Consider the following 25,257-nt stretch of genomic DNA (forward strand, 5'->3'; position numbering starts at 1 on the left):
ATGTGCAGTGCAATATACACCAAATTGTCATAGGCCACTCAAATAGAATCCGATGCTTGTTTGTGAATTGGAGATTATATGTTCCATTTTTTCTATTTTGTGTCCACAACTAAATAAAAAGTGTCTTTTAATTAAAAATAGAAGTTAATATTTTTATATTATTTTGTGAAATTTGATTGGTTATATGGAGATAAGATTATTTTGGGACATAGGATTTTTGTTCCTTATTTGTCTCTAGAAAATAATTTCTAAAAATTGAAAGCATATATTTTTATTGGATGATTAGAATATAAGACTTTTACTTAATGGAGTTTGAGATTGTAAATATAAATAGCATATTTCCAAAATTTGAATTCCTAGATCGGTGAGAGTCACCCTCTTGAAAGCATATAAGAAATTGTCTCCGATAATTGGAGTCACATAATTCTTCAATATGAATGTGTCGGCAATGTCATTCAGCCACGTGACTATCACTATCACATGTAGTAGAGGGGGGGACAAGATGTGAACCAATCTCTCCATTAAATTAGTTGCGTACAAATCATTGTTTGACATTTCTTCTACCTTACAAAATCACACATTAAATAATCTGTGTTTTACTTGTTTTACGGTCTTGTGGATTGTGGAAGCACATTTAATGAAATTTTCACTTACCCTACAATAAAAATCACAGGTTTTTATGATATAGGCATGTTTCAATGAACAATGCCATTATGTTCACATACATTCATATCGGAAGCCACTTACATGAAAACAATGTACTCTTGTGAGAAATATGAACAATTAATATAGATTATTGAATCTTATTTAATGATTAAAATTAAAAGAAGTAATACATAACTATTATGAGACCAATAACTAATTTTTAATCATATTTATTTATGTATAGTTATAAGACTCAAATTTATTGTTCTCTCGATAGAGTCCCAAATAAGAATCAAAATCAGATGGATGTATGTCAGATGGAAGAATTTATCTTATTAAATAATACAAAACGTAAAGCCGGTACATAATGCCAATGGAACATGGTTTGCACAATTTAATGGTATTATAGTATAAGGGGTCTCAAAGGCACACAAAAAAAGTTATAAATACATAAACAATGTATAAGATAATAATGGCTTGATACCATTAAGCACTACTGAATAGAATGACTTTCACTTACTTGACTCAACATTTAACAAAGGAGACTATTAATCTGTGACTAACACTTCTAATCCAGGTGTGTTTACCATTATTGGTATATTAATCTGTAACTAACACTTCTAATCGGGAGGATAGATGTACACAATCCTACCATTACAAGTGAATAGGCTATTTCCAGGATTTGAACCAATAATGTCCAAGTTACAAGATAAGCAACCTTAACATTGTGGCGAAGCTCGCCCTTTATTCTTCTATGCCTAGAATAAATACCCTAACCAGGTAATGTCTTTCTCTTTCTTTAACTCTTTGGTGGCTTACTTGCCCAAAAGAGTTGTACCTAGTTGCAATATATGATTGTGTGATGTCAAATAAGTAATTTGCTCCAAAGGAAAGAGTATGTACTAATCAATGGCGGTTTTGCCCCGGAGGCAGGTTATTGGGATAGGTAAGCCATCAATGGCTGCTTGCAAATCTGGTTTCAAACTCCATCTTGGTGGCCACACTGTTGCTGCTGAATTGATCTTCTCCTGCTCCCTTAGGCTCGATGCACTTGATGATTTGCGCACTCCGGAAAACCTATCGGTCAATATAGAATCTCCCAACCCCACTGCAATAGAGTCTAACCATCCTGATTCTGACTCAGGAAACAGCACTGCTCGACTAGCTGATTTTGTCCTCCCAGATAATGGTTTTCCTGTTGAAGAAAATCCATTTGAACCACCACTATTTCCTTCTTCCGAGATCCTTTCAGGTGTACCACCTCCACTATCAATTTCAGCTTTTGGACGTCTGCGGACAGATTTCTCATCAGACTTCTCACCTCCCGCATTGCCGATTTCTGAAAGAGGCACATACTCAGGCACTTCATCATTTCCAGTCAGTAGATCACACACTGGGTTGGATGACTTGGGGTAGTGGTCTGACGGAAAGTCTGAAATTGGTGAGGCTTTCGGAAGCCATTTATCTCCGGAATGATCTGAACTTGCAGATATATAAGCTGCCATTTTCATTCCTTCAAATGTATCTCTAGACTTTGAAGATTTGAGTCCATAATATTTCCGTAAAATCATCATAGCTGGAGAAATCTCCTCTTCGAGTGCTTTATGTCTTAGGGACTTAAGAGGTTCCTTCATGCCAGCTTTACCTCTGGGTGGGGATCTCCTTTCAAAGCTATCATCAATGCAACAAGTTTCAATTAAAAATGAGTTTCAGTAATCCAGCACAGTATTTTAAATTCAAGTAACCGCTAAGTAACGCCATGCTATCTGCTGAAACACATGAGCTATTACATTCATTGCACTTAAAATATTCAGTAAAAAAAATTATGTAATCCATTATAAAATACGAAGAGCAGTTAATAGGCAAGTCAAAAAGGAATGTTAGAATGACCATATTAAATTTACAACTTAACTCAAACAAAATCCGACAAAATCAACATTAGTACAAAATATCAGCTGAAAACATATAAAAGTGAACTGCAGTAAATAGAAACTAGCAGCACACAAAGGCTGTTGACTAAACTAAGCACTTGTAAGTTGCAACTTTAGAAGCTAGAGCTGCTATCTAACTCTAAAAAAAGTGGTAGGTGGCTATGGGTGTATGACATTCTACACCCGACAAAAACAAAATTCACATACGGAATATAAAATATACTATAGACTATAGAGGGCATTGCAAAAGCTTCCATGACAAATGATTTTAAAGTGTTGCACCATGACAAGGAAAACAAAAAAATGAGTATATATTACCCTTGCTTGGCATGTCCATTAGGCAAACTGGGTACTGGAGATGGTGGATGTCGTCCTGGTAACGGAATTCTCAATGTCTTCAGGGCAAACATTTGAAGATCTGAGGCTAACCCATTCATTCTTTTGATATCTGCTACCTGAATCATTTACAGGGAGTTTACATTCGAAAATTTCAGTATCATGTTATCAGAGCCCATGTAGCAGTAATTCAAGCATTTTTTTATAGAAACTATAAATTTGCAGGATAAGCCTCATTGTTAACATAACAAAGCAAGGGCAAAGACACCTAACCCATCTATAATAGTAATGCAATAATACATTATAATAATAATAATAACGTAAAAAATTGAGTACATTTATAGTTACATGCCAAGTAATATGAACTTTTAGTAATTATTTCAGTGGTGAACATGTTCACTGGTTCTCTATAACAACTCTTAACTCAAACAATTCAATTGAGGTGTATGCATACTCAAAAAAACTATGCACTCTCTTTAGTGAATGTGATCCTCCACATTACGAAATCATCGACATCTCATATAGTGGCACATCTAAAAGAGAATGCATTATATCTAGCTATTAAGTGGTTTTTAAAGCAATGATTAAATATTACAAATCCAAATAATGAATAATCGAGAATTTAATAATAGTTGTTCTTCCCTTCCTACATTCAGACAGGAGGCTGAAGAAAATAAATTCATTGTTCCCATTTCCCCATCTTCTTCCACAAAACAATATCGAAAACTCGAGACACTTCATTCCCATCATCAATCCCCTACCCACAATCATTTCACTCATCACCAAGAACTTCCTAAAAGTGGAGAATGAAACTCCAAGGATAAATCATTGATTAAATTTATTCAAACAATCTAGAACCTTAAAAAATGTAACACCACTCATATAGATGCTTGTCCTTTGGAACTAACATTATCAATCATTGGGCGAAATTTTAAGGCTCTTATTGGTTCTCCATATCAATTTGATGGTAAAGGACAAACAAAAAACAAAAACACTATAAACAAAACAAAATACACAAACACACATAACTTCCACGAGTTCAAAAACTTTTGGAAATTTGAAAAACACAACATAACAAAAAAAGACATGAACTTTTTCATATGCAACTAAATCCATTTAAAACTGAACAGCATTTGCATATTGAAAAAAGTATACCAAAAAAAAATTTCTTTTTCAAAAAAAATAACCCAATAAGGCACTTCAGGTTCAGAATCAGAAACCAATAACCACAAAAAAAAAAAGCATTTTTCACATAACTAAGGAACAGTAAAAGTTATACCTCAACACCATACTTAATAGCAACACCAGCAAGAGTGTCAAAATTTGAAACCTGGTGCTCAATATAATTCAACCCATTGCCACCGCCGCCGTTGTTCTGAAACTCATTCGACGGTGACATCTGCTCCGATCAACCACCGACAAAAAGATCTATTATTTCAGACACACAGAATCTGAAGCATGCAATTGATGGTGGAATTAGGTATAAAGTGGAAAAGGGTCAAAGAAAAATGTGATGTTGGACTAAGAAAAGGATTGAAAGTTGAAGAATGGTGAGAGGGTTTGTTTCTGTGTTAAGAGTTCATTGATAGAGAGAGAATGGTTTGGGTTCTTAATTAATAAGCTTCAACAATGCAGTAATTTGAATTTATTCAAAAGAATTTATTCAAAACTCAACTTTGAAAATAATATATATATACAATGAACTATATAAAGTAACATGAGGATACACACTTCATATAAGTTGCATATTCTTGTATTATGATATTAAGTATTCTATTTTTATATATATTATTTTTAAAAAATTATAATATCTTTTTATATTGGGATACTTTTGTTATAATTTTATATATATTATTATAATGTCTAACTTAATGTGATATAAATCATTATTGTGTTAATGATGATTACTTAGAATTATATAATATTTTTGTAAAATTAAAAAATATTAAGGGCAAAATAGGGAGTTGAAAATTTGTCCATAGTGATAATTATATCATCTTTAACTTTTATATATTATAGATATTATGTTAAATGCTAACTATTTATGATTTCCTATTTTAAGTTTTTTAGTCAATGTTTTAATGATTTTCAGCCAAAAAAATTTATAAATGTTTCAATCTTTAAATGAAAAACAGGAAAGAAAAAGTACTCCAAAGAACAAAACATTAAATTGCATAAAGGTTTGAATTGAAATTGAAGATGATATGAATGGGTGGTGTATAAAGTTTTGTCAGTGCTATGCTTTTTAATTTTGTAAGTAAAAATAAAATTGGTTTTCCACTATTATAAAAATATTTCTTTGACATTCTTTTGAACTCAATAAAAGCACACACAATGGTAAGAGAAAAACCATTCGTATCAAAACAAACACATTCTTCGTCTAAGTTCACTACTACAAAAGAGTCATTCCTATTCTTATTTCGTAATGGTAAGCTAAATAAACACAATTCTTAAAGTTGCGAGTCGACATTAAAAAATGAGAAAAAGTTATTATAGAAGAGATAAATATAGTTATTCTTAAAGTTATTATAGAAGAGATAAAAAGTTATTAAAAAATAAGAATAGAAATAAAGTTGCACCATTGGAAGTGATTTTGACTTGAGTTGCTTAAGTTGTTGAAAAGTGGAACAAATATAAAATAATCATTGAGGCCCATTTAAAAACGAAAAAGGTGTTGCATTATTGTGAATACTCTAAGATAGTAACTTGCATTTATGAGCTTATATATGTTAGTGTGATTTTCATATACAGTCTAATATCTATCCATAGCAATGTATAAATTTATACATGTTAGTTTGTACTAGAGTCAATAATGATTAAGTATGAATGATGAATGATATAGTAATTGTTTCATCCTGGTTCTCGGACATGTTATGAATCGGCCATTTATGTGCAGGTCACGACCAAAAACCGAGTAAACAAGATCCGACTTGTGCAGCTATTAGGTGTGAAAATTATTCATAAGGTAATTTAACACAATTTGGTTTTTAAAAGCTAACTTTGTACATTCATACTTAACATCTTGATGAATTATCCTATAATTCGAATTTTCATGTCATTTCAAGGATTAAAGAGTGAAAATGAGCAATGATTACCAAAAATCAACTTAGGGTCATATCAGCAGACTTGCGCCTAGTGCAGGAATCATGTCAAGCACAATCGTGATAAGCTAGATGAAGGGTTGGGCCAGACGAATAGATGCGCTGACAAACCTCCTATGCGCCCATCGAAATATTAAAAAATCAAATTGTTAAAAGGGAGCGAAAAGCTCTTTGTAGGGCCGAAATTGCTCTCACATACCATTTTCGGTAAAATTTAACATGTTTTCGATTTCCCTTTGCTTATAGGATAATATAGTCGGAAAACAAGATGTAATTACTAGAGGGAATGATTAGAGGAGTTAATGTAAGCTTGTGGAGGAAGTATCTCTTCTCTTCTGAGTGCGTGTTTCCCCTTTTATCATTACTATGTTTTTCATGATAATGATTAGAGAAGCTTCCTCCTTACTGAAGTTGAATGTAATATCCATATGATGTATACACTTCGATTCAATTTATATTTAATTATGATGTATTGATTTCTATGAGTTGTCTACGTTCTACTTAGTGCTTCTTTGGAAAGTGACAATCTTCTTTGTATGATTTTTGGATGCATGAATTCATGACAAATTTCTTGCTCTAATAGCCTAAACTATGATTTCATCTTATTATTATAATTCTAGACGTAGATTTATATTAATATGTCACGTGTGTGCCTATATTAATATTATTGTTAGACATAGATTCATATGAGCATCAAATAACTCTCAAACTTTCTAAACATAGACTACTAGATATAGAGATATGTTTAATGATTCATATATCTTAACATTATTAGTTTAATTACTAGACATAAAGTTTTATTGCATAAGCTACTAATTTGACTAATACATTAACCTTTATTACCATAAGGTCCCTTAATGTGTAAGAATCATTGCTAAATTATTTTGTGTGATTGAAGTTAGTGTGTATGAATAGTGAATAGTAAAGTTCGATCACAACATGTAAATTGCAACAATTTTATATAATAGTTAAATTACATTTAAAGAGTAGAAGAACCAATCAAACAACCTCGAAAATCAACTTAGAGTAGCAATTGTTTGTTAAAAGGCTAGTTCTCCGCAAGTCCTTATAGATTTAACACTCATTTTATATTTGTTTGCAGCAATCATTTGGTTCTTTATAAACCAATTTCCTATTTATCAGCAGCTATCGACATGCTCGAAGAGCTAGCCAAGCCAGATAAAGAACGATAGTGAGATGACATGACATAGTCAACAAATTATGGGACCATATGCCTCTACTACATGGTTGTCACTCCGCCCTAACAACACAAACCTTTGCTATATGGTTGTCATGCTGCCTAAACAACGCAAACTTTTTCTACTTAGTTGTATATGTTGTTCAGGCTCTGTGCCATCCTTTGTCATGCGGCAATGATAAATCTAATATACACGACTATGACAGTTGGGGCAGGCGACAAAATGACCCATATTGGATAAAGCTTTGTAATAGCCACAATATGGGCATGTTGGGGCGGCCTGACACAGATAAAACAATTTATGTTTGTCTTAGGCAGACCTGACAGGACATGACGGTTTGTAATACCAATAGCATCTACTAGAGAATATGATATGCCGAACTCTTCTATAAATAAATGAGACCCCTCACAAGGAAGTTAACACTTAACATTATCATAAATTCTTGCACCCGTATTATCTCTATATATCTTTAGTTCTTCACATATACTGACTTGAGTGTTAGAATATATTTTCAGGTTATCACCCAAGGATTTCATGATCAACTCTTATATGAATTTAACAATTCTAATCTGACCTCCATCATACTAATAAATAAATAATCAGTATTATCTTAAACTTTAAGAATTATGATTAAATATAAACAATCTTTTCAAGAAAAAAATAACATGTATAAATAAACTAAATATAAAATTTGTTTACTTTAAAATCTTAAACAAGTAGTATTATTTTTATACATAGTCCTAAACATGTATCTCTTACCACATTCCAGGAAATTTGTCTATATTCCCACAATTAACTAATCATATTTTTTTTCTTTTGGATTTTACTAATTATGATTAATCAATTAATTTGTAAATAGTTATTTAAGAGTAAAAACCACATAGAAGTAAACAACTAATAAAATGTTAGTTTAATTGTATAAAATCTTAATAGATCTCATAATAATTAAAAAGTTAAAATTCTTATGAATAATATTTATCATGTAAGACAATTATGTATCTCGAAGGAAATTAGTTCAAGAAACATAAGGAAACAATGAAATTGGTTAATGGGAAAGTCAAATGAATCAGTGGGAAAAGACTACCAAATACCTTGTCAGCGTAGTTCTAAAATTTCTACCACTTTTGGATTCGAATCATGATGCTGAACTCAACTAAATTTTTTTATATCATTTTCTTAATTTAGTTTATTAATTTATTATAAAAAATTGTACTATTTCTTGTTATACTCCTAAAAGTCTAATAAAGTGGCACGAGTTGTATTATGCTCAAATTTTTATATAATTGTGTAACGCGGTGAGAGAATGATGCACCAAAAGCTTTGTGTAATATTGCCCCACTCATGATTGTAACACTTTATGACTATTCTTTCATATTAATTTATTTACTAATTAGTAATTACTATAAGTCTATAACTATTGCTTTTAATCTATTTAAAAATTTGGTGATATAGTATGACTAGAACCAAATCATGTGGACATGTGGTGTTGTATAGTCTTGAGGCAAATAATTAGAACATATTTTAATTATCTACAAAAATTTATGGTGATATGGTTTTTTACATCCTTTACTTTTATTTATTTAAAGATTACAACACCTAATATAGTTCCTGAATTAGTAAGTACTATTATGAGCTAATATTGCATAAATAAAGATTACAAACTCGTCATATTTAAATTTATAGGTGACATGATGTATTTTTTTGACTCCAACCCATTAGTAAAGATGAATGTGTTATTTCCTTTTTTAAAATAATAGAGTTACCATTATGTTTTTGTGGACAAATTGTTGAAAATTCTTTTTATGCTCAACTAGTGGTGATAGGCACTTCGTGATTCATACTTTTACAATGTTAATTCAAAATTTATATATTTTATTTTGGAGAATTAGAATATTTTTTTGTATTGAGTATACTTTATATTGTAGAGATACTTTATATTATAATATTTTGTTTTATTATAATGCTAGAGAGATGGTTAATAGGTTTGTGGTGATTACATACTTATATATAATTATATGATTTTTTGTAGAAATTAAAATGTTTAAGGGTAAAATAGAAAAATAAAATTACACCGTGGTAGTTATTTCATGTTTTTCCTTTATATATAGTATAGAAGTATAAATGTAAGAAAATATTAGTCTCTAGTTACATTTCTAAGGCTCGATGGTCAATTATGTATTAGGGAAGATATTAATAACTCATTTGTTTATACGGAGAGAATTGTGATTCTCATCATGTCCTAGTCATGGATTCTTACATGATTCCTATCACGGTCTGAATGCTTCCTTATGCCAAATGAGCAATTTGCACAACAAACCAATTTTTTTTAGATCTATCCTACTTTGAAATTTTTTTAACTCCAAGTTTTACAACAAATAGATTGAAATGTTTATCTTTTTCTACCACTCAATGAGTGAATATAGATGTTTGCTCATCAATATGGCTAATAATTCATTTGAATAATTGAAGAGTAAATACATAATAAAGGAACAAAAGTTAATAAGTTATATTCAATGCTTATATCCAATGTTTAAGTTTTTTGGTTTTGGATCAATATATTTTGAATGAAGTTTTGGATGGACTTCATTATATATAATCTTCAATATTAAAAAATATGCTAGAGAAATCCTTGATATTGATTTCTTTCATTCAACTTAATTAAATATAATATAGTCATTGATATGAACTCTAACTTACATCCTCCATACTTTATCTATATTAGCAATCCAAATCAAAGTGACATGCTTGCTTGATGCATGTGGTAGATTGCATTCTCTTTTTTTGTATAATAATAACAACAACTGATCCATGAAATAAAAATATCTTAGATGTTATTCTTAACTGAATAACATGATTATTTTTTAGGTATGAGCTTATACTACTGTCTACTCACAATATCTTTAAGAGATTATATCTGAGATTGTTGACTTGAAATGATAACACATTAAAGTATGAGAATAATGTTTCTCCTGGTGTGAGGAGATAACTCCCCTCCTCATACCAATTGCACGATGACACATGTCTCACTATTTTAATATTATTTATTTTATTTCCTATTTTTTAATATTTTATTTTTGTGAAAAATCATCATCTTCTCTCACCAGAAACACAAGGGTTTCCATACCATCTCTTCATTTTCACCATTCCCTGTCATCCACGTTCTGACGTTCTGAACTTCAAATAAAAGTTTCTCATTCATTCAAACAGTTCACTTATTCATTTTGAAGGTTTTGAAGTTTCTCATTAATTCAACTTTCTCATTCATTCAAGCAGTCCTCATCAATCTCACCTTTCCTCTTTCATCAAGCTTTTGAAGGTTTCTTTTTTTCATCATTATTCATTTTCCTTATCTATTTCCCCAAATATCCATCTCCCATCAATTTTTTCTTAATTCTTCTCAAAATATAATCCCAATTTCATGTTTATACTTCATTTGCTTAAGGTGAGATTGATGAGGACTGCTTGAATGAATGAGAAAGTTGAATGAATGAGAAACTTCAAAACCTTCAAAATGAATAAGTGAATTGTTTGAATGAATGAGAAACTTTTATTTGAAGTTCAGAACGTCAGAACGTGGATGACAGAGAATGGTGAAAATGAAGAGGTGGTATGGAAACCTTGTGTTTCTGGTGAGAGAAGATGATGATTTTTCATAAAAATAAAATATTAAAAAATAGGAAATAAAATAAATAATATTAAAATAGTGTGACGTGTGTCATCGTGCAATTGGTATGAGGAGGGGAGTTATCTCCTCACACAAAGAGAAACATTATTCTCTTAAAGTATATACTTACCAAAGAGAACATGGAAACTTGTATATATCAGTCCAGTTGGCTTTAACATACAAGTCAAATTCTATAAGATACAACTCTATTATTTATGTGGTGAAATTAGTATGCTCATAGACTTTGTAAATAAATGTTCATTTAATGATCATTCTTTTTATAATTAATTTGTCTTTATAATTATGTAAATGATAATGGACACCTAGCAAAGGGGTCAACATCATTAACATAATGTTAACTAATTTCATATTACATGATTTAGATAAAAAACTTAGGGTTAATATTAGACTTTTCATGGTCTTATATATATATATAATATTGAGTAAAATGAGTATAAATATTATATAAAAATTTTGTGAGCAATATATATGTACAACTATATATGAATGATTAAAATTAAAACATACTTCATAGTATATGATATTTTTAATCTTAACTATTTAAATAAATAAGATTAATAGTGATATATCTAAGGTCCTATATACTTAAAAAATATGTGCCTAAATTTATTAAAAATAATTATTAATAAATATTCATGGGAATTTGGGAAATTATGACTACATGTTCTCAATTTTATGTATCAACTTTACCATTAAAATTGATCTTTTTGAAGACTATGCATAATTAGTTGAGCAACATATCAATTAATAAATTTCAAATTTTGATAATCTTTAAAGTTTTAATAATTTTGTCACTATTACAATGTTTAATAATTGAACAAAGTAGAACAAATGAATTAAAATCATTTTATGATTTAAAAAAATAAATATTTAAATAAAAAAAAAACAGAAAAAAAAACATATTTATTAAAATTGTTTTTTTTAAATGGCCCCCTTATCAATTGTGCCCCAAATCCCTCAACCCATAACCACCACCACTCCTTCCGATCAACGCTTTCGCCCTCGCCCTCGCCCTCGCCGCCAACTAGGTATCATATCCTTCCTTCTCTTCTTCAGTCCTATCTCGCATGCAATTCTCTTATTCAATCCATTTCACCGACTTTTGTTTCAATTCGTTAGATGGTGCTAATTGCAAGATGTAGAAATACCACTCAATTTTAATTTTACTTTCATCATTTGATGCCTTTGATAATATAATCTTAGTAATTTTGACTATTTTAATTGGTTAATTTTTATCGTATATTTTTGAACTCTCGAAATCAGATTTTGTAATCCTCGAAACCTTATTATGGTTTCCACTGATAGCGTTAGTTTTTGTTGAACGTGTGATTCTCATCACTGGTAGTGTATTGGTGAGGTATTTATTCGGGAATTGAAGTGATTGAGGAATTGGCAATGTTTGAATTCTCTTTGTTTTCATTGCTTCAATGTTCACATATCTGACAAGTTTTTATTCTTCATATGTATTCCTGCAGTTGCCTAGGCTAGCATTATTCTGTTATTCAGTTTCGTCGACCGAGTTACGCAACAAAATGGATGATTGGGGTAATGATTCTGCTTCATGTTTTTGTTTATACATATGCATTTCAGCTGTCTTTAATTTTTGGATTCATACAAGAGGGTCAGTCTTGGCGGAACGGTAAGGTTGCTTGCCTTGTGACTTGAGGGTCATGTGTTCAAATCTGGAAAGAGTCTCTTCCCTTCTGTGTTCAAGGCTGTGCACATTTACCCTCCTCTGAGCCCACTAGGTTGGAGCCTCGTCATTGAGCTACCCTTTTATTTTTATCTTCATACACCAATCATCTTCAAAAAAAGGGTCCTCTCTTCTACCCTATTGTTAGTCATTCTTGATTCTTGACGCTCCTTCTGTGGAGAGGAGGGTTGTTTACTTGATATATTAGGCTTTTATGTGTTACAAAAAGTATAGTTTTTGCTGCTAACTATTTGTCAAGTTGGAAGAGTTGAAAGTCTCGCCAATTTCTCAGAAACTATAGTGTTCTTCAATTGCTTCCTTCTACCTTTAAAGAACTTTCATGTTGATTCATTTTATGACTTATGAGCATCATGTCTGTGGATTATTACAACAACAACCAATCTTTTATCCCACCAGGTGGGACCCGTGCGTTTTTGGATTATCAGAATCATTAAAAAAGTTAATGGATTTGATTAGGTTTAGAAATCAAGTTGAATAGTTGGGAACTCATTATAAAAATATGGTTTGGAAAACCAATTTTCATGCTTGGAACACAGTCAATATGATTTGAGTTCATTAATTTAATAATTTTACTTCATTGTTTTTAGAATACTTCAAAGGCTAAACTAATAAGGACGATCTTGTGATGTCATATATGGACACCAAAGTTAAACCACATCTGCTCACATCAAACCACATTTGAGTAAATTTCTAAATGTGCACAAGTAAAATCATAGGTTTCAACATCAAATAAATTCTAATTGTGTAACTTTACAAACAAAAGATTTAATTTGAAGATACTCTATGTATAGGCCTATAAATCTAATAAATTAATAATCTTATCAAAGTATACTACATTTCTTCTATTGTACTTTGTGTTGTTAATTTGACAATTTTTTGTGTATTTGATCCAGAGGAAGAGCAAATTGCACCTGTTGCTCTTGCGTTAAAAGGTAAAACTAAAAGCAATTGGGATGATGAAGATTTGAGTGACAATGATATAAAGGATTCATGGGAGGATGACGATGAGCCTGCTCCGGTATGAACAATTAACAATATGTGCCTCTTTAGCATTGCTCACTTATATGTATAGTTTGCCTGCACTTTTTTGAAGACAGATGGCTGTAGCTCACTCATAGCGAGCTAGTTGCTTTATTCACTGATTATAATGCTCATTTTACTACTGCAATGCCAATTACCAACATAACCACTGTATATTTTTATCTTCCGAATTTCATAGATTACTTGTATATTTAAATTGCTATATTTTGTACATAGATGATATTGTTGTTTAAGTTACATAATGTAATTAATTATTAGTACAATTTAATTTGGCTGTCATGATTGCTTTAAATGAAGTGGTGCTGCATTTCATATAATTATGGTTTTAGTTTTTCCTTACTTATTACCAGATGTTTTTCAGGCACCTGCAGCACCTGCTGTCAAAACTACTGAAAAGGCTCCTAAAAAATCTTCTGAAAAAGCTACCGAAAAGAAGGGAAAGCAAGTAGAACCAGTGAAGGAAGAACCGTTGGATCCTGTGGCTGAAAAACTTCGCCAACAAAGGTATATTGTTTTCCATCAAACTTTTTTAATCTGATGTTCCTTGTAGAATGTCTTGTTTAGGTACAGATGTCGTAGATACACACTGCAGGTAAAAATGTGTATGTTTGCCATGTATTATACTATTATTCTGGTTAGGAAAATATGATTACGAGAAAGTGCAGATTATAACAATTTCGCAGCACTTAATCTTCTCCTTTGTTACGTTGTTTTCAAGTAATTTGTTATGACAACTTGGTTTTGGTTACATGATGACATTGTGGTCTGTCAATACTTTGTTCTTTCCATTTCATTATCTCTTTGTTAGCACTAGATCTTCTTTAACTTCTCGAACATGTACAGTAATTTTCTATGATTGCTTTGACTATTGAGGGTACGTACATAATAGAGAAGTGGGAACTGCTTTTTTCTTTTAGGGAGTTGTAAAATAAATATCAATAGACAAAGAAAGAAGGGTTGCAAAGGAGGGAAGGTAATGAATTCACAGTATGCATGGCTAAGGATTGAGACCTTCCTTTTATACAAGTCTAAGCATTCCTTTTTTAACCAAAGGTGTTGTAGTATAGTAAACATAGCACTGCCTTAGAACTTTCCCTTCACTACTGCCTGCTAAAGCCGCTTAGAAAATACTCCAAGAAACCTACTCCAGGTTTATGGTTTACAAAGTATTGAGTGATGGGATATTCATATTCATTTCTATTCTTCATATGCATATGTAGAGTATTATGAAATCGTCCGATCCGTGTAGCCGACTTCACCATGGGACTAAGGTTTTGTTATTTAAATAATAATGTTGATAAATTTGTCTTTACTAATACTAAATTATGATTATTATAGCTTTGAATAACTATAGAACTTAAAAGAAGCAGATTGATTATTTAGAAAAAAGCAGCCCTTGGCACCTTTCATTTCACATTTAATTTACTCTCAATCACAGATTGGTTGAAGAAGCTGACTATAAGTCCACCAAGGAATTGTTTGGTGTGGGAAATGATGAAAAGAACATTGATACCTTTATACCGAAATCAGAGAGTGATTTCTTGGAGTACGCAGAGCTCATCTCAAACAAGCTTCGGCCTTTTGAGGTTAGTTAGATAATTCTTGTCTCCCTAATTATCTGTCGAATGGGCATCCTAATTTTCTTTGTTGATGAATGCAGAAAAGTTATCATTATATGGGTTTACTAAAGGCAGTAATGAGACTATCGATGACTTCTCTGAATGGAGCAGATGCAAAAGATATTGCATCTTCAGTAACTACCATTGCAAATGAAAAGATAAAAGCAGAGAAAGAAGCTAATGCTGGTAAAAAGAAAGGTCAGATCCGTTTTTGATTAAAAACCTTTGTTGCTTTAATTTCTGCGTTCATCTTCTCACTTTTTCTTCAGTTTTTATTTTTTTCCCGTGTTTTAAATGTTTCTGTTGTGTCTCTAGGGGGTAAGAAAAAGCAGCTTACTGTTGACAAACCTGATGAGGATTTTGTTCCTGCTGATCGATATGATGCTCTGGATGATTATGATTTCATGTGAAAATTTTGGTTCAGTTCCATTCAGATTCAGACATGGGATTCAACTGTTTTTAACATTAGAAGTTGGGAGTCTTGGGGCAAGACCCTTGGGCATACATTTGTTAAAAAATTGATGAGTGTTGTCCTGTAATTTATCCTTAAGAGTGCATCAGTGTCTTTTACATATCACTGTCAATTTTGTCAACTAACTCACCATGATTACATTGTCTTCTTGTTTACATATGATTACATTAGGTTTTCACTAGATGATTTATTTAAGTTAAAAGATTGAACATGAACGTAGCATCATTCAACATTACTTTTTATCTTTGCTACAATAATGTACTTGGATTGTAAGAATGGGTTAGCTAGGTGATATATTCGGTACACATATTTAAGGTGTCTTTTATTCATTTATATAGGTGATAAAATGGTAATAATACTGACTTAATTTCCAAATATTCTATTTTATTACGATAATTTCTTTTATTCATGTATATAGTTCGATATTATCTCTATAATAATCTATATGTATGTTTCCATCTCACATTCTATCATCTCGATCTTGAGTGCACAAGGTTAGGCCAATAGAATGCGATGAGAATAAATGTACCATTATAATAACAAGTGAAAAGATTTGTAAGATGGGAGAGAATCTACTTATTTAAAAAGTATATTTTTTAAACTTAATCACCAAGTAGGTTTTTTACACTTACTAACGATTAAGATGTGGAGTAAGTGAATCTCCACTCTTACTATCCTCTTACTATCAAATTTTACTAGGATAGAAGTGTCTTGTATCAATAACTTGTCACGTCTATAAGGATATGTTGTCAAAATCATATATTATCTAATACCAATAAAAACATATCAATTAAAAAAAATTATTTTTGCTTCTACATTAGTGTAAAAACATATTTTGAGAAATAATTTGAAATATCAAAATAACAAGCAAACGAGCCAATTTTCTATTTTGGCATAAAAATAGAAATATGAATGACAGAACTCCATGCAATTCCGTGTTTCCCTGCTTCTCCAACGTTTCCTCTCTCAATTTTGTTCTTTTTTGAGACACTCTCTTCTCTTTTCATCATATCTAATGTTCCTATGTTTGCTCTTCCTTCGTTGTAAGATTGAAGTATTCAAGGTTTTGCAAACATGATTCGAAAAGCCTCTATCTCTAAGGAGCTCAATGCCAAACACAACAAGGTTTCATTTTTATTTTTATTCTTCAATTCTTTCGTGGGTTAAGATGTTATCATGGGTTAAGTCACGTGTTCACTTTATATACAGTATAGATATTATATGGTAGTATGATACCATGCACGGTTTTAAATTGTAGTGGTTGGATGCAACGGCGGCTGTAATTTTTTTGTGATTAAAAAATATTTTTTATATTTGATGTGGTCCAAATATGGTCCGATATGACCCAAATATAGTCACATTCGATCCAAATGCGGGGTAATGTGGTTTTCGCTGCAAGTGCAACATTGTGTCTACGTCCCGATGATGGGGTCTACAATTTGATACACTGATAACATGTTATTACTATTTTTTAATATAATTTTTGGTTTGTTGTGTGGTGGCTGTATGCAGATCTTAGAGGGACTTCTTAAGCTGCCTGAGAATCGGGAATGTGCGGACTGCCGGAACAAGTATATACTTTCCTAACCCCATTATTTATGTTAGACAGAAATGATATTTGTGCAAGGCACAATGACAATTTTCTTGACTACTTTTGGCTCTATCTTTCTTATGAAGTCAAAAACTATCACAAAGTTGTCGCTTGAGATTGTACATACAACAATACTTTTATGTTATTCAAATAGAGATTGGCTGTGAACCATTTATGTGCTGATAATGTAGCACCCCAAACCTTGACATATGATCCCTTTTGGCCTGTAAATTCGTTGAGCGTGTCACCCATTAAGACTTCCACGACTCAAACCCATAACCTTAGAGACTTATAATAATAGATTCTATTGTTTTATACAGTGGTAGTGACTCAAAGGAATATATGGCTATAAGTTCATGAGGTGTTCCAGTCACAGAATGCTCTCGGCCGAATAATTAATTGCAAGGGATTATTAAGCTTAATGGGTAACACACTCAGTAAATTCATGGGCCGGGAGAGGTCGCATGTGAAAGAATAGAGGGTTACAGATAACATAAATCCAGCTAAAAGTTTTGTTAAGGACTTAAAAGTTTATCTTATATTGTAAACTGTTCCATTACTATTATAAATGCATTTAAATTTCCCTTTCAAAATCAGAAATTCCCAAACTGTAGTCATGAATTTGCTCCTATTGGCTATAGGACCAGAGAGACATGTTCACTTTACTTGCTATCTTCCATTATCATTGTGTTTTTTTCTTCTAGCCATATAGTGTGAAGTGTCAAAATGATTCTTTGCAGTCATGTAAAGATAAAGTTCAGCTTTTGACTTTGCAATTATTTTGTATAGAAACTATTGAGGCTCTTTGGTGGTTTGTGAAACATATTATTTCAATATTACAGGGCACCACGATGGGCGAGTGTAAACCTTGGAATTTTCATTTGCATGCAATGTTCAGGAATTCACCGAAGTCTTGGAGTGCATATATCAAAGGTTTATATACATCCTGCCTTATCTGTTTGTTCATGAATTGATAATGGCTGAGCCTTCTTGAATTTGCAACTAGGTTCGGTCCACAACATTGGATACATGGTTGCCAGATCAAGTTTCCTTCATGCAATGTAAGAAGAAACCATACAATCTGTTTCTTATTTTCTTAATGAAAGTATGAATAAGCAAATTATGAGATGATATGAGTAACTCTTGTTTTTTCCTCTTGTGAATGCAAGTGAATCAACTGGTTTTCCTAAAAACATTAGTTTAAGGTCTGATAACATTATATTACACTAGTGTCCATCTCATGTTTGGGAATAGAGATAACATTTATAGACGATTACATAGTATCGATCTACTTGATTAGTGAAAGTAATTACTTATGGTCTTATGGAAGATATGTCACTTGTTGAAAACATTTGCAGGGCTATTGAATTATTTGCTACTGAATGTATTTTGTAATGGTGCCTTGTTCTCTGAATAATGTTTACTGACCTAGTGTCATGATATGAGTGCTTATGCAGTTATGGGTAATGTGAAGGCAAATCAGCATTGGGAGGCAGAACTGCCGCCAAATTTTGACAGAAATGGATACAGAATCGAGAAGTTTATTCGTAACAAGTAAACTGTTAATGGATTATCATACATGACATTATTTGAAACCCAAAGATGAAATTTTCATCTACTTTCCTTTTTCTGCTGTTATCAACTTGCTTAGGATTTTTTAGGTATGTGGATAAAAGATGGGCTTCAAAAGGTGGATTTCATGCATCTTCAAAGTCAGTTGACACATCACCAGTTGGTGGAACCATGAGTAATATTCAAAGAAATAGAAGATTGTCTCTGGAGGAAAGCATTCTCGTGAGCCACATGGCACAATATCCACCTCCAGTAACACGATCTCGTGAGGTATTCATGTTTTCCATGACGACTCCTTGATAAAAAAATGCTCTTTCAGAATTTAATTGAAGAATACATTCAATGGATCATCTAATAAGCCAGAATTAGTAAGTGAGCAAATAATGGTATATCAACTTTTAATTTAAACTCTAAACTCTAAAGTGCATCAATATTTTAACTATTAAACGATTTAAAGGTGGAATGGTGGATAAACTCTTACATGGCAATCCTCTTAGTCAGTAACACTTATGTATTGAGAAAGAGAAATGAAAGGGAATGGAGGGGAGGCAGTGGAGGAGTATGGTCACAGAGATATTTGGTTTTGTCAAATGGCATATTTGTTAGTCAATTAAGTTAATTGAACAACTCGGCATCACCTTAATTGTTATTTGAACAAAGTTATGTCTTGGTCCGAGTGGGAATAGCATTTCTCTTCTGCTGTCCATGGATTTTTGACAAATCCAAACATCTCGGAAATAGATAGAGAGGTAGGTGTTCATCAAAAGAACCATAACTTCCCTGACGACTTTGCTTTCTTATAATGCAAAGTATACATATGATGCATTATAAGAAGTTAAGTAGTCCATGATGCTGTCCATAGCGAGTGTTCAAATAACACCTCTCTTCAGGTCACAAATTGCGCTTTGTCATCTGTTTTTCCCCCTCTTCAAAATAGCACTGATCTCTTTCTGCAGTGACTACTCAGAAATATTTTGGTTGCCTTCTTATTTTTATTACATCTAAAAAACTGGCATACAATTTGAATTTTATCATTTCAATTCAGGGCTCCTTCGATTTTCAAACGAAGATTTCAGGTTCACCACCATTAAGGAGGCCATCCACATCGCTTGATTTTGATAATTCGTCTCGAAAGGGCAATGGTACTGTTGATCCTTTTGGCTTGCTTAATGATAAAAAAGACTCCTCTGTACCTCCACCAAACTGGATAACATTTGATTGTAAGATGACAATACTTATATCATACATCTTCTGTTATCTTTCTTCTATATTAGCTTATTCACTTGGTAATAATACTTTTTGGAGACTAAATTTGAAGTTTTTGTTCACTTCAGCAAGTTCTTTCTTCTTCTAATATCCTTGCACCCTTGTTGCTTTCACAATGAAACTAAGATGGAGCAGTTCAAGTTATGCACTTCTAAATTCTGAAATAAATATTTATTTTTGCAGGACAAGGCGAATGCGCTATAATTTCATAAGATTGTAGGTGTAGAAGGAAGGTAGGGTAGATGTCACAAGATTATAGTTGCAGACGATCTAGCTGCGCTGCTTGAACATTCAGCTGCATCGGTTTGGTTTGGTATGTCCTTGGCTCCTTGCTTCAAATTTCAGTTTTAACAATGCTAATTTGATGCCTCCTTTATTTCGATATTTTGATGACTCATTTTTGTACATTCATCTAAAATCTAGAAACTTATTGTGATCTATGGCCTCAAAATTATCTGAACTAAGCCAAATCAGCTTAAAGTTACATATTTATATGATACAAGTAAATACCTATTGTAAGTTTTGAGTGTTGAGTTTCACCCCTTTAGATCATGGATTCTGAGATAGCTTTTAATTGTGCTACCAAATCTTTAGTGCATGCGGTTTTTTGCACCTTGGCTTTACAAAGTTTGTGTTTTCTCAGATTTGAGGACTAAGTTTTCAATCAACACTGCAGCAGGATATAAATTAGGCATTGATGAAATGTTTTGATTTTCATTTTAGCTTTTATTACTTTATTCATACATATATCTGCCATTGATTGAGGTGGAGAATAGGAACCAAGGAAACAACAGTTATCATTATTTTCTTCTTTCTCAGTGTCACACTTCTTCAAGAGTCTGCAATTATGAGGTTGTAATTTGTAAAAGAAATATATACCCTGGCTTAAGTTTGTTTTTTGTTTTTCCTGTTCACTAATTTTATTTCATATCTTTAAAGTCTGCATTAAATTTTGGGGTGTTTAAGAATGTTTGACACAGTAATGTTATATATACAAGGGATTAACTTTTCTGACAACCTTACTTTTTCTAATGCAAGTAATTTAGGTTATTAAAATCAAAGTTATAAAGAACATATGTACTGATAACACTAGTACAAGAACGTACAAAAGAAGAAAGAATATTAAGAAAATCGATTCAGGATCAATTGGATCCCGAATGCTAAATGCTTTTATTGAATGTGAGAAATATGAGAAGAGTTCAATGAAAGAATAACCCTAATTGATTCCCTGAATCAATTCTCTTCCACCAATGTAACTTCCCAAAAACTAACTAACAATAAGCCTCTCTTCCCTATTTATACTATCCTCCCCCAACCAGAACTCCCTCTCGGCAGTTACACTGCCTGGGAAATAATTCCAGCAATGCTGCCACGTGGATTAAGAGTGCCACGTGGCTTTCTCTGGTACACCCGTGTAATGGGTGGTCTCCCCTGCACCTTATCAAGACTCCCTCCCAAAAGAACCAGTTTGTCCTCAGGGGAAAACTGAGGAAAAGCTTCCTGAAGTTGTCTCGCCGACTCCCACGAATTTTCACACGCCGGCAAATTCTCCCATTGCACCAACACTTCCACATTTCCACCATTTTCAACTAAGTATTGCAAGATTTCAGCCGGATGCACCTTCAACTCAAACTCTTCTGATATCATCGTCGGAAGGTGTTGAGATTGTTGAGTCGGCTTCAGAGCTTTTTTCAATAAGGAGACATGGAACACCGGATGAACTCGTGTCTTGTCCGGAAGTGCCAACCGGTAGGTTACCGGGTCAATGTGCTCTAAAACCCGATATGGTCCATAAAATTTAGCACATAACTTGGTCAAAGGTCTTGCTGCTAAAGTTTTCATCTTATAAGGTTGAAGTTTCAAAAACAACCAATCTCCAACTTCAAACTTGACATCACGTCTACGCTTATATGCCTGGGCCTTCATCAAATCTTGCACCCTTAGCAAATTCTGCCTCAACTCCTGAATAACCAAGTCTCTGGAAATCAGGAGTTGATTCACCTCTTCTATCTTCGATATAAAAGTACACCCTTTAATCAAAATAGGAGGATCCCTCCCATATAAAGCTTTGAAAGGGGTCATTCCGGCAAAAACATTGTACGTAGTGTTGAACCAAATCTCTGTCCATGAGAGCCATTCTACCCATTTCTTCGGCTTGGGTCCCACGAAGCATCAGAGGTAGGTTTCCAAACTGCGATTGACCACCTCAGTTTGCCTGTCGGTATGAGGATTGTAAGATATACTGTACTTCAATTGAGTGCCTGTCAAACGGAAAAATTCTTGCTAGAATTGACTCAGAAAAATCTGATCACGATCTAAAACTATCGACGATGGAAACCCATGTAGCCGCACCACCTCTTTTACAAACACGACGACTACATCCTTAGCGGTGTAGGGATGTCCGAGAGGATAAAAGTGGGCATACTTAGTGAGTTGGTCAACCACCATAAAGATCGTATCCTTGCCATTAGACCTGTGTAGGAATGGACAATGGTTGTAAGACCCATCCAGGTGCCAAAGTTGAGTACTTCTAGCATTGACAAACATCACAAGCCTCGACATACTGCTTCACATAACCCCATATGCCATCCCAGTAGAAGAAACTAGACACTCGCTTGTATGTTCGAAAAAATCCGGAATGCCCCCATGCTACACTATCATGACACTCAACTAGAATCAAAGGCAACTTAGCTGACGTCTTCAATAATACCAACATTCCCTTATAAAGTAAACGCCTTGCCTGAAATTGAAAACCTGGATGAGATTCTGGATTCCTTGCAAGATCCTGAATCACCCTTCTCCACTTCGGATCATGTTGCACCTCTTGGAACCATTCCTCCGCATCACCTAAGTTAGTCACCGAGAGTGCGGTATAGAAGGCCTTTAACGATAAGACATCAGCCACAGAATTTTCCTTACTAGGCTTGAACTGAATCTCAAAGTCCAATCCGATTAGCTTTACCACCCATTTAAACTTCTCTTCACTGAATAGCCTCTAATCGGTAAGGAATTTCAAACTCATTTGGTTAGTTTTGATTACAAAGTGGCGACCTATCAAATAATGTTTCCATTTTTGCACCGCTTGAACCAAAGTCATCAACTCTCGTTTGTATACTGACATCAATTGGGATCGAACTGATAGACCTTCACTCCAAAAAGCTAAAGGTCGACCTTCCTGCATCAAAACAACCTCAATCCCCTTACTAGAAGCATATGTTTCTATTACAAATGTCTTCAAAAAATCGGGTATAGCCAACATCAGTAAACTGATCATGGTTGCTTTTAGACCCTGAAAAGCGGTAGTGGCTTCCTCGGTCCACACAAAGTTATCATTTTTCAGCAAATTCGTGAGAGGTTTGACAATTTGACCATAATCTTGCACAAACCGATGGTAGTATCCAGTGAGACCCAGAAATCCCTTTAAGCTCTTTAAATAGTGGGGCATAGGCCAAGAACTCAGGGTGGCTATTAGAGTAGTTCAGTTAGTAATAATTCTATTTTAAACTACTTTTGTAACTGCATTATAATTATCTCCCTTTTCCCTTTTTAATGTATCTGGACCCTATGCCTGTCCAGATACATTTCCCTTTACTTTCTCTGCTCTTTATAAATATTGAGCTTGTATACTTTATATTGTATTAATTCAATTCATCATAATAATAGAAATCAGATTTCTCTTCCTCACTTACGTTCTCTCTCTCTTTCTTCTCTCTCTCTCTATCACACAGAAGAGCATTCTTCTTCTTCTTCACTCTCTTCTTCACCGATTCTTCTCCTCACATTATCAAATTCTAATATGGTATCTAGAGCTTTTAGATCCTGAAGATCAATGGATTCTTTTCCATCGACGTCTCCTTTTCTCTCTCAGCGGCCTTCGACGGTGATTCCTCCTCCGACAGTTACTTTTTCTCACAATGTTTCAGTAAAGCTTTCGGAGAAAAATTATTTCATCTGGAAACAACAGGTTGAGGCTGTCCTAGCTTCACATCGGCTTGAACGATTCGTGGTGAATCCGCAGATTCCGTTTCGTTTTCTCTCAGAAGAAGATCGTGATCTTCAACGAATGAATCCTGCATTCCTGCAGTGGGAAGAACAAGATCAACACCTGGTCTCATGGTTGCTTCAGTCCCTTTCTGAATCTGTTCAATCTCGAGTGCTAGGGCTCAAGCATGCGTGGCAAATTTGGGATGAAGTTCATACGTTCTTTGATTCCTTAATTCGTGCTCGAAGCCAACTCCTTCTCTCTGAACTTCGTACAATTAAGAAAGGCAGTCAAAGTGTTACTGAGTTCGTATCTCGCATAAAGGCTTTAATCCACTCTCTTGCTGCTGTTGGTGAGGTTATTTCCGACCGTGAACAGGTTCGTTTAGTTCTTGAAGGTCTTCCTTCCGAATGTGAGTCTTTCGTTACTGTGATCAATAATAGAATTGAATCTTGCTCTTTTATTCAACTTGAGTCTCTTTTAATGGCTCACGAGGCCTATTTGGAGAGGATTCATCCTCCTGCTAATGAAGTATTTTTAGCTAATGTTGCTAGTTCCTCTCTCAAGCATCAATTCTCTAAAAAATGAACATCAACAATTTCAGAATCAACACTATCAGGCACCAACTGGTTTTCCTTCACACATGGTGTCAAATATTCATGCTGAAGATCCGTATGATGTTACTGAGTACCAATCTGGGGCACCGCATACAGGGAGAGGACGTGGCAGGGGCTATCGTTTTGGACGTGGCAATTTTTCTGGACGTGGCAATTTTTCTGTTCCTTGCCAACTGTGTAACAAACCTGGTCATGAGGCCTTACAATGTTGGTATCGGTTTGATTTGTTAATGCAGTCACAGGTTCCTACTTCTCCGGCTCAGTATGCTCAGTATGCTTCCCCGACTCAGGTTGTACGTCCTGCATATGGAAATAATGTTCCTTCTCATTTTCAACAACACACTTCAGGACTCTATGCAAATAATGTCTCTCCCGTGTCACATCTGGGATATCTTCAGCCCTCTGTTTTAGGGCCAACCCCTATGTCACCTGCTCAGTCTCACTGTGACTCATTTCATCTTGCACAAGGGCAGCCTGGCCCTCTTC

General features: G+C 33.4%; 4 protein-coding genes across 6 annotated transcripts; 3 read left to right on the forward strand and 1 right to left on the reverse strand.

Moving 5' to 3' along the window:
• LOC109347706 lies at positions 1,378-4,509 on the reverse strand. 2 transcript variants are annotated; one of them, XM_019587717.1, is made up of 3 exons: positions 4,192-4,509; positions 2,895-3,031; positions 1,378-2,316 (listed from the first exon to the last, which is right to left on the reverse strand). In XM_019587717.1, the coding sequence occupies exons 1-3, from the start codon at positions 4,309-4,311 to the stop codon at positions 1,548-1,550; spliced, it is 1,026 nt and encodes a 341-aa protein (XP_019443262.1). In that variant the 5' UTR covers positions 4,312-4,509; the 3' UTR covers positions 1,378-1,547. The 2 variants fall into 2 exon arrangements, with proteins under 2 accessions (XP_019443262.1, XP_019443263.1); XM_019587718.1 differs by lacking the exon at positions 4,192-4,509 and adding an exon at positions 3,563-3,876.
• Positions 11,818-15,924, forward strand: LOC109347707 (eukaryotic translation initiation factor 3 subunit J-like). Its single transcript, XM_019587720.1, has 7 exons — positions 11,818-11,925; positions 12,373-12,442; positions 13,505-13,629; positions 14,014-14,156; positions 15,091-15,238; positions 15,313-15,469; positions 15,587-15,924. Exons 2-7 carry the CDS (start codon positions 12,430-12,432, stop codon positions 15,679-15,681), a joined length of 681 nt encoding a protein of 226 aa, XP_019443265.1. The 5' UTR covers positions 11,818-11,925; positions 12,373-12,429; the 3' UTR covers positions 15,682-15,924.
• Positions 16,735-21,070, forward strand: LOC109347708 (probable ADP-ribosylation factor GTPase-activating protein AGD15). Of its 2 annotated transcripts, none has more exons than XM_019587722.1 (9): positions 16,735-16,868; positions 17,256-17,314; positions 18,177-18,267; positions 18,341-18,395; positions 18,792-18,888; positions 18,996-19,158; positions 19,952-20,126; positions 20,356-20,485; positions 20,816-21,070. In XM_019587722.1, coding segments are annotated over exons 1-8 (693 nt in total). In that variant the 5' UTR covers positions 16,735-16,817; the 3' UTR covers positions 20,358-20,485; positions 20,816-21,070. The 2 variants fall into 2 exon arrangements, with proteins under 2 accessions (XP_019443267.1, XP_019443266.1); XM_019587721.1 differs by having other exon boundaries at positions 16,752-16,868; positions 18,996-19,176.
• LOC109346975 lies at positions 24,002-24,742 on the forward strand. Its single transcript, XM_019586715.1, has one exon. It carries the CDS (start codon positions 24,002-24,004, stop codon positions 24,740-24,742), a length of 741 nt encoding a protein of 246 aa, XP_019442260.1.

This window comes from Lupinus angustifolius, chromosome LG05, assembly GCF_001865875.1.
Source record: "Lupinus angustifolius cultivar Tanjil chromosome LG05, LupAngTanjil_v1.0, whole genome shotgun sequence".
Classification (NCBI taxonomy): domain Eukaryota; kingdom Viridiplantae; phylum Streptophyta; class Magnoliopsida; order Fabales; family Fabaceae; genus Lupinus; species Lupinus angustifolius.

Coding starts and splice junctions, on each gene's coding strand:
- LOC109347707 (XM_019587720.1), top strand. Junction 14,157..15,090: donor GAAAAACTTCGCCAACAAAG/GTATATTGTTTT, acceptor TCTCAATCACAG/ATTGGTTGAAGAAGCTGACT. Junction 15,239..15,312: donor ACAAGCTTCGGCCTTTTGAG/GTTAGTTAGATA, acceptor TGATGAATGCAG/AAAAGTTATCATTATATGGG.
- LOC109347708 (XM_019587721.1), top strand. CDS start 16,818: ATGATTCGAAAAGCCTCTATCTCTAAGGAGCTCAATGCCAAACACAAC. Junction 16,869..17,255: donor TCAATGCCAAACACAACAAG/GTTTCATTTTTA, acceptor GGCTGTATGCAG/ATCTTAGAGGGACTTCTTAA. Junction 17,315..18,176: donor TGTGCGGACTGCCGGAACAA/GTATATACTTTC, acceptor TCAATATTACAG/GGCACCACGATGGGCGAGTG.
- LOC109347706 (XM_019587717.1), bottom strand. CDS start 4,311: ATGTCACCGTCGAATGAGTTTCAGAACAACGGCGGCGGTGGCAATGGG. Junction 3,032..4,191: donor CTATTAAGTATGGTGTTGAG/GTATAACTTTTA, acceptor TAAATGATTCAG/GTAGCAGATATCAAAAGAAT. Junction 2,317..2,894: donor AATGGACATGCCAAGCAAGG/GTAATATATACT, acceptor CATTGATGATAG/CTTTGAAAGGAGATCCCCAC.
- LOC109346975 (XM_019586715.1), top strand. CDS start 24,002: ATGGATTCTTTTCCATCGACGTCTCCTTTTCTCTCTCAGCGGCCTTCG.